Source organism: Pangasianodon hypophthalmus, chromosome 18, assembly GCF_027358585.1.
Source record: "Pangasianodon hypophthalmus isolate fPanHyp1 chromosome 18, fPanHyp1.pri, whole genome shotgun sequence".
Classification (NCBI taxonomy): Eukaryota; Metazoa; Chordata; class Actinopteri; order Siluriformes; family Pangasiidae; genus Pangasianodon; species Pangasianodon hypophthalmus.
In genome coordinates, this window is record NC_069727.1 from 17,725,197 (window position 1) to 17,740,559 (window position 15,363).

The 15,363-nt window shown below is 37.5% G+C and overlaps 1 protein-coding gene across 1 annotated transcript; it reads left to right on the top strand.

Annotated features, from left to right (window-relative positions):
* Positions 1-9,515: 9,515 nt before the first annotated feature.
* ifng1r (interferon gamma related) lies at positions 9,516-11,539 on the top strand. Its single transcript, XM_026923732.3, has 4 exons — positions 9,516-10,051; positions 10,465-10,527; positions 10,628-10,831; positions 11,148-11,539. Exons 1-4 carry the CDS (start codon positions 9,929-9,931, stop codon positions 11,271-11,273), a joined length of 516 nt encoding a protein of 171 aa, XP_026779533.1. The 5' UTR covers positions 9,516-9,928; the 3' UTR covers positions 11,274-11,539.
* The last annotated feature ends 3,824 nt before the right edge of the window (positions 11,540-15,363 follow it).

The window sequence follows — 15,363 nt, forward strand, 5'->3', positions numbered from 1 at the left end:
AAAACTAAACCAGTATGAACATTAGAAGAGTGGCGTTTGCTTAAGAAGAGCAAAGGGTGGCAGCCTGTAACAGAGCAAGCAGGAGAGGCTGAGATTGTCTCTTAGCATGATGATCTCTTTTCATGCCAACGGCTTCTTTCGCAAAAAAATGCTCCATGCAGCGAGTGTCTGCTGCTGTAAACTATTTAACAATCAACGCTGCAATATCAAGGCTACATCACAGAGGTTTTCCAATCACTTGTTGTATTTGTCACCAGAACCAGTTGGGCTGGCCCTGTTTGACACCCAATTAAGTACTGCAACAAAGAGGCTGATGATAAGTGCCATAAAAATGAGGATGACACTGAGCAGAGTCATACCAAATGAGTCATTCAGTGACAAGAACGTTGAAGAATTTGTCTCAATCAAGTCTAAGACACGGGAAGACTTCCAGCAGGCCGTTAATGAGGTGAATGATCATGCTTAATGTGGTGTTGATCTGCTGACAAACGATAAGTCACAACTTCAGTTTGTACCGCAAACTGTTGAGCAGCACCGGCAGGTTTATCCAGACAGCAAGAAATAGACAATGGCAGGACTACACTAATTTTGTTGCTTTTCTACAGAATAATAGACTTGTATGTGGTCTAAATGTGTTGCATAATTGATATAGAACTGGTCCATGAAACACATTTGTGTTTCAGCATTTTTGTTAACAGCTGTGTTTTTAGATAATTGAGCTACCTCTAAATATTAGAATAAAAAGTTGTATGTTTTCGCAAATCAGCATAAGTACTTTTTAAATTCTTTGAGCTCCACCCTAGTATTCCTGCCTTGTATGCAGTGATCTGGGGATAGGCTCCAGTTGCAACTGAATTCAATGAAAACTTATTTTTTATGTGGATGTAGATTTGATCAATAATGAGCAAGACAGAGGCTTGAAAAACAAAGAAATAGTGGCAAAGAAAAACTCCCCGAGACAACATAAGGTAGAAATCTTGAGAGGGACCAGACTTGTCCTCTTCTGGTGACACCAGATATAAATATGGAATATGTAATGATAAAATGCATTTTGCATGTACATCAAAACTTTTTTGCATTCATCGTATTTAAACATGAGCAACACTATGGAAACAGTCTGGAGTGGCCTACACTAGTAAAGCAATCTATTTACAGTGCCAGGGTGCCGTATCATGGCTGAACCTGAGCTCTTATCACAGTTAGGACATGTACAAGGAAAGAATTTCATTGTGCTGTACGTGTATATGTAGCAATAAAGACTGTTTCTCTTTCCTACTTCAAACATATTGAACCAGGGTATACTACTCTTTAAAACAAGTTCAGATGGAAGTTTCTGCCTTATAGGTACTCATCCACGACTTGTAAGGATATATTACTTGTACTGTCACTGTCACTGTCACTATATTACACTTGTAAATGTAGTCTTGGCTCCACGTTTAGATTGGATGTAATCTTCTCGTAAATAAATAAATGTAGACGTACAGTCTGTACATTAAGCTTTGCATGTTTTCAGAATGCCAAATAATCTCTAGTCTCTGATTTCTTTTGACTCCAAACCAATAATTCGTGCACATATTTGGTGTAAATGGCAATAAAAGCGCCTTGAATCTTTAATCGTTCGACATAATATCTTTGAATTTTTAAAACTTTATAGACATAATATAGCAGTTATCAGCCACACATCAGTACTATCTCTTATTTCTGTACCCTTCATTAACCTTCCTTAGCCATAAAATCACCAATATGCATGCATAAGATGTAATTAAACAAAGATTTCATTGTAGTGATTGTTGTTATTCATAAAACTAAGTTCCACCCAGCACGACTGTGGATTCAGCTGAAATCAATTTAAAAAAAAATATCAGTAAACCCACTGCCTAACTGAATTTACGCAGAAAATAAGATGCATATTAGAGCAGCGGTCATCAGTTCTGGTCCTGCAGTCCAGCAGAGTTTAGTGAGGTACCTGCTCAAAGACTTCTGATTCAACATCAAGCCATCATTACAAGGCTTAGTAGGTGTGTTAGAGCAGGGACATGAACAATCTGTGCTGGATCCCAGTCTTCCAGGATTGGAATTAGATATTAGAGGTTCTTTAGGCAATGAGATCTGTTCTGAAAGTTCAAGAAGTTAAAGTTCAGGAAGCCTTTCTGGCCATTTACACACAGGTGTGCAGGTATTATTTGTTTGGACTGTCGCCCTCTGGTGGAAATAATCTGCATTGCTTTGGGTTTGCTCTTGAACTTTTCTGTATACACACACACACACACACACACACACACACACACACAGAAAAGATGTAGAATGCAGTAGGTCTGCACACTGAAATGTATAACCTGTATAATTGAAATGCATGTTTTGTCACGAGACAAAAAATATTTTTTTTAAAAATTGTAAACCCTTTGTAGTAACATCTAATGTTGTAACTTACTACCTATGTATATGTGTCCACATAAATCTGTTGGCTGTCTAGAAAGTGTTGTAACACCTCTAGAATTCCTGTGAGAATAATATTCACATTTCACGTTATACCACAAAAACCCATACAATAAGGGGTCATCCTTGGCTCTGTGTAAAACCAAATCACTCTGAAAATGGCAGATTCGTAGAAATGTGCACAAGCTGATTCATATGAAAACAGGGAGGAGGGCTTAATTATAAAATACAAAGAAATTACTCTTGCTTATTAGAATTCCAACAGATTCTTCGTGAGATGGGGTTTGTACAGCAGAAGTTCCTGAAAGTCACTGAACTCTTAAGCTCAACCGCAAACATTGCTATACTGAGCAACCACAAAGTCTATGAGACTCTCAATTCTGGTGCAATTAAAGGGCGCAAGCAAATGCATACGCATATGCACATGCACACACAGACAAACATACATACACACACACACACACAGACACACAGACAGACAAACATGCGTGCCCACACACAAACACACACAGACAGACATACACACACAAACACACATACACACAAACATGTGCACACACACACACAGAGACAGACAGACACACACACACACCCACACCCACAGACACACACACAGTATTTCAACAAGACACATAGCAGTATTGCTTTTAAAACAGACTGAGCCATGAGCCTTATAAAAGTGTTGTTTTATTGAGACATGTCACACTGTGTTCACTTTTCTCAGAATGATTATTCTGTAGGATAATTGGTAAATCTTGACAATACTATGAATCAAATTTCAAAGAATACTGTGATTGCAGCATTACAGTGAAATGTACTGATTTTTCTAACATACCTTGTGAGTCAGAATCCAGTAATCTCAATCCTCCTGTCACTAGCACAGAAACTTAACCACTAAGACACCTTTGCCCAAAAACATTATAGAGTATACTTTTCTGAGACCCTTTTTTTTTTAAGAAAACTATTACATAAAATAAAAAAATAAATAGCAGGCAGTGTGTTCAATCTTCACCTGCCCAGTTTCAGTCAGTCTGCATCCACTGCAGCCTCAGATTCCTGTTCTTGGCTGGCAGGACAGGACCCTGAGGTTGTCTTCAGCTGTTGTAGCCCATCTGCCTCGAGGTTCAACATACTGTGCTTCCTGAGATGCTTTTTAGCTCACCATGATTGTAAAGAGTAGTTATTCGAGTTACCATAGCCTTCCTTTGTCAGCTGAAAAACCAGGCTGGCCATTCACCTCTGACCTTTCTTTCCAACAAGGCATTTCCACCTGCAGAACTGCTGTTCATTGGAGGTTTTTTTTTTTTTTTTTTGCACCATTCTTCGTAAACCCTATAGGCTGCTGTGTAACGTGTGTGAAAATCTCAGGAAATCAGCAATCTTTCAAATCACATACCAGCACATATTGGCACCCACAACATTACCAGCGTCAAAGTCACAGAGTTCACACTTTTTTTTTTCATTCTGAAGTTTGATGTGAAAATTAACTGAAGCTCTCGACCTGTATCTGCATGATTTTATTCATATGCTGCCACATGATTGGCTGGTTGGATAATTGCATGAATGACCAGGGTACTGGTGTTCATATTAATGTGCCTGGTGAGTGTAATATTTCCAACAGTATACCCCACTGTGCTTTACAGAAAAACGAAACTGGTCATTTTGATTAGATACAAATTGATTAAAACTGTAAGATAAAAGACAGGAATATTTTTAAGTTGAATTTTTATTTTCAAAATCCAACATTACTATGGTGCTGAAAGTGCTGAAAGTATGATTTAGCCATGACCTGTGGGCCTGGTCCCTGTGAAGGGCGTGGTGACTTAATGGAGTGAGCACACACTGATGACCTAATTGCATTCTCTTATACAGTCAGGTCCGAAATGAATCCCCCTCCAGCTCATAAATTGTAAAACCCATGAATGAGATGTCCCATCTGACGTATCCAACGCTCAAGAAACTGCGCTTTGTGCATTGAGAAGCCTGACCACAGTTCAACATTGCTGGAAACTCTCAGCGGTGCTTCTACGCACATGCTGCAGCCCAACAGGAAACGCTTATGTCACTCAGTAGTGAGTCAACACAGTGCACAGTCGAATCTTACTTTGAGATGGGTGGAGAGAGGGAAATCAGTTGGGGACTGTGCTAGCAGGCTGGCTAGCTGCCACAAACTGCCAAACACAGGAACAGAAATATTTAAGAGTATTGAATAAAATATCTTTATAGGATTAGTAGTTAATTTATGCACATTCAGTAATGGCAAAAAAAGGACTGTTATAAGCACGCATCTAAACATACTGGGGTCAGAAAGTGAAGGTGCCTTGAGGAACACAGAGGAACCAACACTTTACCTCTAACATAGAATAATGTATCGACCTTCTCTGACCTTGACAGTGACAATATTCATCTTGATATTCATAAAGCTTTACTGTGAATCTAAAAAGATCTGGTCCTTTTACATTTTCCTCCCACTTTATCCTGTTATCCAAAAACCTGTTATATAAAATATAATGAAATGGCAAATGCCTAAGCAATGACACTGTATCATTAATACTATGTCACAGTATTAAAAAAAAGTATGTATAAATAAAAGTATGATCTCCAACAGGAACAAAATGTTTTAACATCTAAGAAAATATTATACTTTGGGGTGTTTATGTATTTTCTTAATTAATCTTTTGATTTCAGGAAACTGGGGAAATATTTTACATTCAAACATTCTAACCATTAAAGCTATGCGGTTATTTGTAGTGCTAGATTTTTTTATTTTTTATTTATTTGTTTATTTTTTTATGAATAAAACAACACCATGGCTGAATCGGGGGGAAATGCTGTACAACACTAAGAGTTGCAAAGAGTTGCCCTGGAAATCCTGTAATGGTAATTCACAGTCAGAGCTTCTCAGGTTTGATTTGGCAGGAGTTTCCAGATGTACAATTCATGCATCATCTCAGATACGTAGTAACGCTCTAACCTCAGAAAGGAGTTTAAAAGTAGTCGAATAACGAAAGACATGATTAACGCAGATTGGATAATAAAAATTGCTTCCATACTGGAAGCAACTGGGCATCAGAGTTTTGCTCTCCACATTGTCTTTTTGCTAGCTAGATAATGTTTTATGGCTACCATCAGCCTCAGAGCTGCTTCCAGCACAGTGGAGAGCAAGTAATCCTAAACTGTGGTCCTGAGAAAAAAGAAGAAAAAAAAAAACAGAAAAAAAAAAAAACAGCTGGCTAGCTTATTCTATCAGGTTTGTGCTCTGTTTTAATTGCACAGAGCAAGTACAGTTAGGCTGTGGTAGTGGCAGCTGACTCAGCGTTGCACAAACAAACTGCTGCAGAAACAGATGCAAAGATCAGAGCCAAGAGATAGCTTGTTGAAAGTGAGACGTTTTCTCTTTCATTTTGTATTCAGTAGCTGTGAAAGGCACAAAAAAGGGCACAGTTAAGTTATTTAGGACAAATATAACAGCAGCACATAATTATATCCTTTTGTTTACAGTCTTGGGCTGCATCCCAAACCATACACTACTTTACTAAATAGTATGTCAAGACACAAGTATCATAACTATTTAGACATACTGCTTAGTACGTAGTATGCAATGCTGGATGCAGGCGTGCACGCTTCTTGAATGAGTATTAATCACTACTCTCTCAGTGGAATGTTCTTCCATTTCCAAGACCTGTCTACTTTGACAGAAAGAGGCATGACAGACTACTAACCACACATATCACTCATCACTGACTACTTCAAAACAAAACTCTTTAATAGCTTTTAAAGATTGAATTCAATTAAAAAAAAAAAAAAAAAACTTGTTGTGTCACAGTGTTAAAAAAGGAAACCAGTCCAGGGAAGTCAGTGCTAATCAGGTTGCAAGACTGCAACCTTCAAGATCCTGAAGATAGTGCTGTGACCAGAAAGACACAGAAGAGAGTCATGATCTAAAAGTTATCTACATCTGATTTTTGAGTAGTTGTTGTATGTACACCACATAAAACAACTACTTCTGCTTCCTCTGACTAACCAAGAGACCTGAACTCTTAAAAACATCCAAGGCTTTGGACAAGAGACTGGCTGGGATTTTGGAAATAGGGCCTACATTCTTCATTACACCATAGCTGGCTGTTGTTTTCAGAGCAAATTCACGTATCTAGGCCCCAATATCAGTATAAGGCCACAATAACAAAATTAAGTCATAGTGCATTGTATGGACTGGACAAGAAACTCTAATACTTCTCCAATATGTGTATGATTACATGCTTATTTCAATGCTTGCCATCTTCTCATTAATATATCATCATATTAGACTTTTTAATTTTCATTTTCAAATTGTTTCCTTCTTTTATGTTAAATGATATTACATTCAACAGCAAAGAAAATATATTTCTTCAGTCCACATTTTCAGTCCAAACTTTCCTCGTGTAAATATATACATAAAAAATATACATAAATATATATAAAATATACATAAGAATTAAGTGAAAAAGACTCAGAAACATTTTAGGAAAAATAGTTAAAATAAAAAAGTTTCAATAACCTGGTTGCATAAGTGTGCACACCTTCTTAGAATTGAGGACGTGGCTGTGTTCAGAATGAACCAATCTCATGTTCAAAAGTAATTATCATACAGCTGTCATCAATGAAATTATTCTGATTAACCCCAAATAAAGACCAGCTGTTTGTGTAAGATTTTCATCACATCTTCTTGGTTTCATCTGACTGATGAAGCCATATTCTACAAAGAGCTTACAAAGCATGTACAGTATCTCACTTGCTGAAAGATATAGATCAGGAGAGGGGTATAAAATAATTTCCAAAACATTAGATGTACCATGGAGCACTGTGAAGGCCGTCATCAACAAGTGGAGAAAATGGAGCACCACAGTGACATCTCCAAGAACAGGATGTCCATCCAAAATATATACAAGAACAAGACAAAAACATACCAGGGAGGCTGCCAAGAGACCAGTGGCAACATTAAAGCAGCTGCAGTATATCTGATAAGTACTGATTACTCTCTGCATGTGACAACAATCTCTCGTATTCTTCACATGTCTGGGCTGTGGGGTCGGGCGGCTAGACGGAAGCCCTTTCTCACAAAAAACATCCAAGTTCAACTAAATCACCCCAGATCATGTGGCAAAATGTATTATGGTCTGATGAGACCAATTCCAAAAGGTATAATAATTCCATAATTCCAAAAGCTATGTTTGGCACAAAAAAATCACATCACCAAAAGAACACCATACCCACGGTGAAGCGTGGTGGTGGCAGCATCATGCTTTAGGGCTTTTCTTCAGCCAGAACTGGGGCTTTTATCAAGGTGAAGGGAATCATGAAGAGCTACAAATACCAGCTGATTTTACTGCAAAACATTCAGGTGTCTGCTAGTAAGCTGAAGATGAAAAGGAATTTCACCTTTCAGCACAACAGTGACCAAATCAAAATCAGTGACACACATCCAAATCAACAAAGGACTGGCTTAACCAAAAGAAGATCAATGTTTTTAAATGTCCTAGCCAGAGTCCAGATGTGAATCCAACTAAAAATCTGTGGGGTGACTCGAAGCGAGCTGTGCACAGGAGATTCCCTCTCAGTTTGATGGATCTATAATGATTCTGCAAGAAAGAGTGAGAAAATATTGCCAAGTCAAGATGTGTCACGCTGATAGACTCTTAGCCAAAAAGACTGAGTGGTGTAATAAAATCAAAAGGTGCTTCAACAATGTATTAGGGGTGTGCACACTTATGCAACTAGGTTGTTGTAAGTTTTTTATTTTTCCTATTTTTCCCTAAAATGTTTGTGATTGTTTTTCATATAATTTCTATACGTTTGTAATTTCACACTTAGGGTGGAAAAAGTTCTGACATGCTTTATCTTGGTGTGTAGACTTTTTATATCCATAGTAATAGTAACTCACGCTGTATGTAAGTACCTAAGTGAATCATAAATCTATTACGAGTAAACCTTTAATGATATCAGTAAAAAAACAGACTCTGAACAGAGGAGACATGTTTTGAACTTGAAGCATGGAGAACAAACGGAAAACATTCTGTTTTCATCATCAACCTTTCAAGTCATGATGTCACTTCACCAATCAGACCAGAGAGGGTAAGCGAAGTGAAAACTCTGTGAATAGTGTCTTTGAAGGCTTTCACCTTTCTTGAGCTAATGACTGTAGCCCTGTACCTAGTCTCTAGAGGATCTGATGCAGAAGCCAACATCATGTTTAGAAAACTAGAGTCTGTGAACGACAACCGTAAGTTGTTATTTTCATAAGTTGAAAATAAGTTGCTGTAGTATTTTTTAAGTACTTGGTTCAGTCGACTGAAATACTTTGCTGGACTGTGCTGTACTATTAGACAACCCATGGCATAGAGTGTTTTAGGCCTTTGCCTTCCTACACACACAGTGTGTGAGTGCAAACATATGCGCACAAAAGCTACGTGAGTGAAAGTGCCAAACATAAGTGAGAGAGTGATGAAGCCAAGTCCACGAGAGTCTTCACATGTAAAAAGATTCAAGGAACTGCTGTTTATTTTCTACCACAAAAACTGCAGGGGAATTCTGAATTCATCTCAAAACAAAAAAAACATGGCCACATGCAACCGAAATGTTGTACAAGCAAAATTCAGATAAACCACAAAAAACTCACAATATCTGCATACTCCAGCAAAATGTTGCTGTTCCAGTGAAAAGGAACTGCTGATTAAATCAATCAGCTTATGCAAATGAACAGTTTGAGTAAATAAACTGAATGCATTGTAATAGGAGAAGTACATGTCAGCCATATTAGTTGCAAAAGATCCCAATCCATTAACATACTTTGCTAATCCATATAATATAATTTGCACTAACATTTACGATGTTATATACATGCACTGTTTTGAAAACTTGCAGGACTTGCTAATACTATAAGTACACAAATAAACTGCTGATGAATGTCATGAGTATAATTATTAAAATGTAATTAATTTATTTAGATTAATTTTAGTATCTCTGACATTACAAAATGTTTATATGTAACATGCATGCAAAAGATTCTGACATTTTATTAACTATATAAATGGTTTTGGAATGAACAAAAAGGTTGACTTGGTTGCTTAGTAACTTTTGAAGACATGATTTCTCAGCAAGTCCAGTTTTAAGGCTATATACTGGCAGGCTAAGTGTGTTTAACATTGGCGCGTGTCTTTTGAGCATTCATAGCTCTGTCTACGAATTCCTGTGAGGAAATTACCTGCATTTGGTGTAGCGGTTACTGCAACATCAGGCATTTAGGAGCAGCATGTCTCTTATTTAAAGGAAACTTTCGTAGATGAGGAGCCCACAGAAACCCCAAAACCCCAAGTGCATCCCTTAACGCCCTCTCAGGTTGCTCTCTTTCTATATAAATCCCCTGACCCATTCTGGTGAGCATCATTCACTTGCTTTCAGTCTGATTATTCTCATTAGCGTTGAGAGCACAGTGTTAAGAAGATAAGCAACGAGAATGGATTCTTGGTCCAACCTGGTGCTAATTTGCGGACTTGTCATGATGCCACTGCTGAATGGAACTGCTGGACATGGGATTCACAACCTGACCAAAGCTGTACGCGTTCTGCAAATACATCATGTAAGTGTTTACTGTTAGATGGCTTAAGTAAGTTATATCTCGAGTTTACTTCCTGATGCATAAGTGCTCTAAATTATAACCAGATCAAAAGGAGTAACATTTTAGGTCACAACTTTGCACTTGCAGTTAGCCTTTGTGAAGCTGCTACAAGGCAATTGTGCAAGACTAAAGTTTAAAGCATGCACTAAATCAGCTTACTGTGCATTTATTGTGAAATGCATTGAACTATAGGGGGCTATTGCTAATAGGGGGCACTCTTGGCACAAAAAAGTACACAGTGTAATATGTTTCTCTGATGTACGAACTGCATCTTGATAGAAGTAATAGACAGAAAAAGTAGTGAGGAAGTTCTGGTTAAAGATTGCATGCACAACTCTTCTGAGCACTCATTATTTGCTTTCTGCATTCTGCAGGGGTTAAAAGACCCAGAATGGGTGGGAAAAGCTGTTTTCACTCCCTACTTGGGCAAAGTAGAGGTAAGCTTGACAACTTCATTTACAGTATGGCAACTTCAAACTTAATAACCTCCACAGATGTGACTCTTAAGTCTTCTCAAACCCAATAATGTCTCATTAGGACACTTGCACTTGTGAGAAGTTGATGCTTCTGCGTATGCTGAATGGTTACATGGACATCTTTTCGGACATGCTGAAAAAGGCCAAGACTGTTGAGACTGAGAATAGTCTGAAAGAACTCCAGGAAAGTGTGAAAGAACTGAAAGACAAATACAAAAAAGAACAGGAAGTGTGGACACAACTTCATAAGATTAACACCATACAAGTAAGGAAAATATTTTTTTTGACATTTTATATAATTTTTGCTGTATACTTCCACCACAATTCCCTTCAATTTTCTTTGTACTGCACCTTGGTTAGCTTCATCTTAAATAATATTGTTCAAAAACTCCCATAAAGTATTCGGTAACTACAGTTTACTTATAGTAAATGGATGTATTTACAAGAGCGAGAAGCTGATATCTTTAAAGATTTAAGGGGTTAATACAAGGCAGTTTGTTTTTATGAGCACTATTTCACGGAAATTCTATAGTATGTAAGAAAATAATGCTCTATCTTATGTAATTTTTCTTCACATTTAGAAAGACGACAGCACGATCCAAGGTGGAGCAGTGAACGACTTTATCAATGTGTACGATAAGGCCTTAGAAGCTGGACAACATTCCAAGAAGACCCATTCACCACTCAAGCGTTTTCTGCAACGTTAGGAGACTACTGAGTAGAGCACAGACAAATCTGCATTACTTTTGTCATTTAGTCTAGTTCCTCTGTGTTATTTATCAAACTTAATTTAACCATTAATTAAAATTTTAATTTAACATATTTATTTTCATCACACAATTCAATATACCTGTAAAATGTAACTTATTTTGCTGTGCAGTTCAGTTTATAGTTTTGCATGTTTGTCAATGACTTCATCATCCATATGTGCACCTCATGTGTCAGAACAATAAATCACTAACTTTTGCATTAATTACACGTTGTTCAAGAAATAATTACTCTGATCATTTAATACACATACACAAGCATCAAAAGATGCCAGAATACAAAGTGCACCAGGTCCAACATCACAAGTAAAATGAAAGGTTTGTTCAATGGTACAAATGAATACCAAAAAAAAAAAAAAAAAAAATGAGTAGCTGAGAAAAATACAATTTCTAACCCATAGTCGTGACTGAGAAATATTTGATGCATTTCCCCAAAATATTTAAAATCACAGGGATCGTATATTAAGCAATACAAACCTATGCATTGTATAGTGGGCATTATGGATGCAAATGTATATCACAGTATAATCTATATCATGGTAAGCGAAGTGAGGGTGATCCATCTGGCCCTAAAGTTCTTACCAGTTCTAAAACGTTACTATGTGCTTTGGCCACTCAGACGAAGTCATGACAGTCAGACGCATCAATTATCAACATGGCATGAAGTCAAACAGCTCTCTTCATCTTGCACAGAACCTCCTGGCCATCCACAGTTAGCCTCACTGAGACCAACTCACCGACAGGGACTGTACAATGGGGCAGCGGGTATGCTGTCTACATGCAGGGGAAGTGCAACCAGCAGTGGCGTCCTGGGTATTAGAAAACATTGGCAAGGCACAGGTGAGCCTCTTTGTCACTATCAAGTGTTCAGGTGGTCTCAGAAAGCCATACTATCCTAGACTCAGGGGGCTCCCTTTATCATCATCGCCATGGCCTATAGGTGGACTGGACACTGGGTGCCTACTGAAGAAGAAGCATATACATTACATAACTCTTATAAATTCTTTTCTTCGCATATCCGAGCTTGTTAGGAAGCTGGGGTCAGAGCTCAGAGTCAGCCATGATACAGCTCCCCTGGAGCAGAGAGGGGTAAGGGCCTTGCTCATGGGCCCAACACTGGCAGCTTGATGGTGCTAGGGCTTGAACCCTAGGGCTTGACATGCCATTCTACAAGGAAAGTCTCATGCACGCTACTTCTACAAAATTAACGATGCCTTTCCAGTGGTATGAGAGTAGCGGTAATCTCTGCACACCTTTCCAGTTAGTCCTAACGTTATTCAGGTGATTCATAAGTATGGAAATGTTGTTCTATGAGCCTCAGGTAAGCACCAGGATTAACTGTCATTCAGAACCTGTGCTGACCCAATCAGAGCAACAAAAAGGAAAGATGGCTGTAAGATAATGGTATTTATTGCCAATACTGTGTCATATGTCACTTTTGTTGACCTTTGTCAGTCTCAGCATGCATGCGTATGTGCCCAAGAAGATATCCAGGTGATTCTTACTGCCTCTGGTGTTTATTACAGGTTCACAGAACCACAGATACACTTGTACTGTATGTAACTATTCTTTGGTTCCCTGCTGATGAAAAACTTAACTAAGCCTAACATCATGTTTATATTGTCCTTTAAATCCAATTTCTTCAATGATTATACAGAAAAAAGGATAAAAAGACAAAGCTGAGCATCTCTGTTAACCATAATGTTTCTAATAATATATTTATAATAATACAGATGCTTAGCTGTTATTTTATGGATATAGACATCTGTAAGTTTCTTATACAGTAACTAGTGAAGAGTATTGTTCAAAGTGATAATTTAATCTAATGATCTTACTGGCAGTAGATTTTAGTGCAGCTAAAGATAGTAGCATTTTCCATCAATACAAAAAAATGTTGACGATATTTTGGTATTTTATCACACAAATTTGATTACGGAATGACCAGTGACAGGACTCGTAAGTGAGAGTAGATGAGTGAAAAGTCGCTCTCATTGTTGCACACAAGCAATGTGAATACCACAACAGAAAATCTGTACTCATACCACTCAGTCTTTCTCTCTTTCTCTTGTTGTATCACATTCTGTATGGATTTGGCTATGATATTATATACCGGCCATATAATAGCATTTTTTTATATACCTAAAAGTGTAACAGACCTGTATATCTGCATAAACAAACTCTACAGCATAAATATCGAAACTGAAACAATCTTTCTCTGCTTGCCATAATCTGTCTCAAACGGAAAACATATGCACAAGAACACCATTTTCTTATTTGCAGCCACTTTTTTTTAATGAAACAATTCTCATTTAGTAGTTATTAGTCTGCATTTTAATCATGACTAAAACTCTTTTCAGAAAGAAATGCAACATATGTTGCAAAAGCACATGTTTTATATAGGAATTACTAAAAAAAAATACCAATAATTTATGTGTTTCATAAAAACCTAAATACCAGAACACAACACAAAGCTAAGCCACCCAGTTTAGATCGTCATGGATATCATTGATGTATTTGCAAAGTAAACCCCCTAAAAGGCTCAGCATGATATCTAGCTGTTTATCCTAAATAATATTATTCAGTAACTACTATGAATTATTCAGTAACAACAGTGAAACTAATAAGAGTGTCGTTAATAAGTGTATCGTTACAAGCATGTAAGTGTGTCGAAACTAATGAATATGTCGTTACAAAAGAGAGGAATGTAGAGACGAGTGAAATTAAAGGAAAAAACATAAGCCACTACAATCCACCAGACCGGCTTCAAGTCTCTGGGACTGTACTGGAGGAATGAACATCTTTTTTCCATTTTTCCAAAAATATTCCTATAACTGTTGTTTTGATGATGATGGTATAGAGTGCTGTCTAACACATCAGTCCAAAATCTCCCATCAGTGTTCAACTGGGTTGAGATCTGGTGAGTGTGAAGGCCATAGCACATGATTTACATCATTTTTATCCTCATTAAACCATTCAGTGACCCCTCATGCCCTGTGTGTGGGGGCGGGGTCATCCTGGAAGTGACCACTCCTATCAGGATAGAAATATTTCATTGTAGGATAAAGATTATCAATCAGCAAAATCACATTCTTGGCTTTTATTAGTGAGAAGCGTACAGTGCTATGGCTCTTCATGAAAGAACAGGAACTTTCATTTTAAGCTTTATAGCTAGAAAAGGCCACTTTTTAGGTGTGAAGATAAATAATAACGGCCATAAATGACAATATAAGTTACCAGAGAAAACTGACAGATGTCTAACAGTGATAAAGAATTTAGTTGAGTTAGTTTGGTATTTTGTGGAAACATAACTTTTCAGAAAATAATCACAGAAGTGCAAGACTGAAGTAGTAGTAAGTAGACTCAGTGGTTTCACAATGAATGTCTACTCAATTCACACGATTTATGTCATATTTCTCTACATTCTGTGTGACTTAGTGAGCAAAAGGCAATACATTTACTAACCATGTCATATCATAACTACAGCTATATTTGTTATAACAAATACAAATATATACGGCAGTGTCTAATTGATATCTAACCTGATTTATCTAAAGTCATCCAATTAGACTCCTGATTTGTTAAAACCAGTGACTAATAAACTCCAAATCGTGAAGGGAGATTCTTTCAGTTTCTGCGTAGTCCGTATTCAGCGTCATGGGAGTTGACATGACTGAGAGATTCCCTCATTACATACATGAGTTTCATTGGCAGCCACAGCTCCGGAAAACCAACCATGCAGATTGAAGATGAAGCAGAAAATGGCTGGCTGTTCGATTCAAGGTGTAGTTTCAGAATCATTTCTCGGGACGCCACCATTTTCCAGGCTAGCTCTTTACCTAAATCTGTTTATGATCCTGGAGAGATATGACGATGCGGGAATATCTGCTGGGGGGGTCAAGCCTTTTCCGATTACAAATGCAAAGCATGTCATGTTAGATTCACTAAATCAAATTCAACAGTAAAATTAAATAACATAACGGCAGAACTAAGACGAAAAGCCAGAAGAGAGGCCCAGTATGCACCATCATTT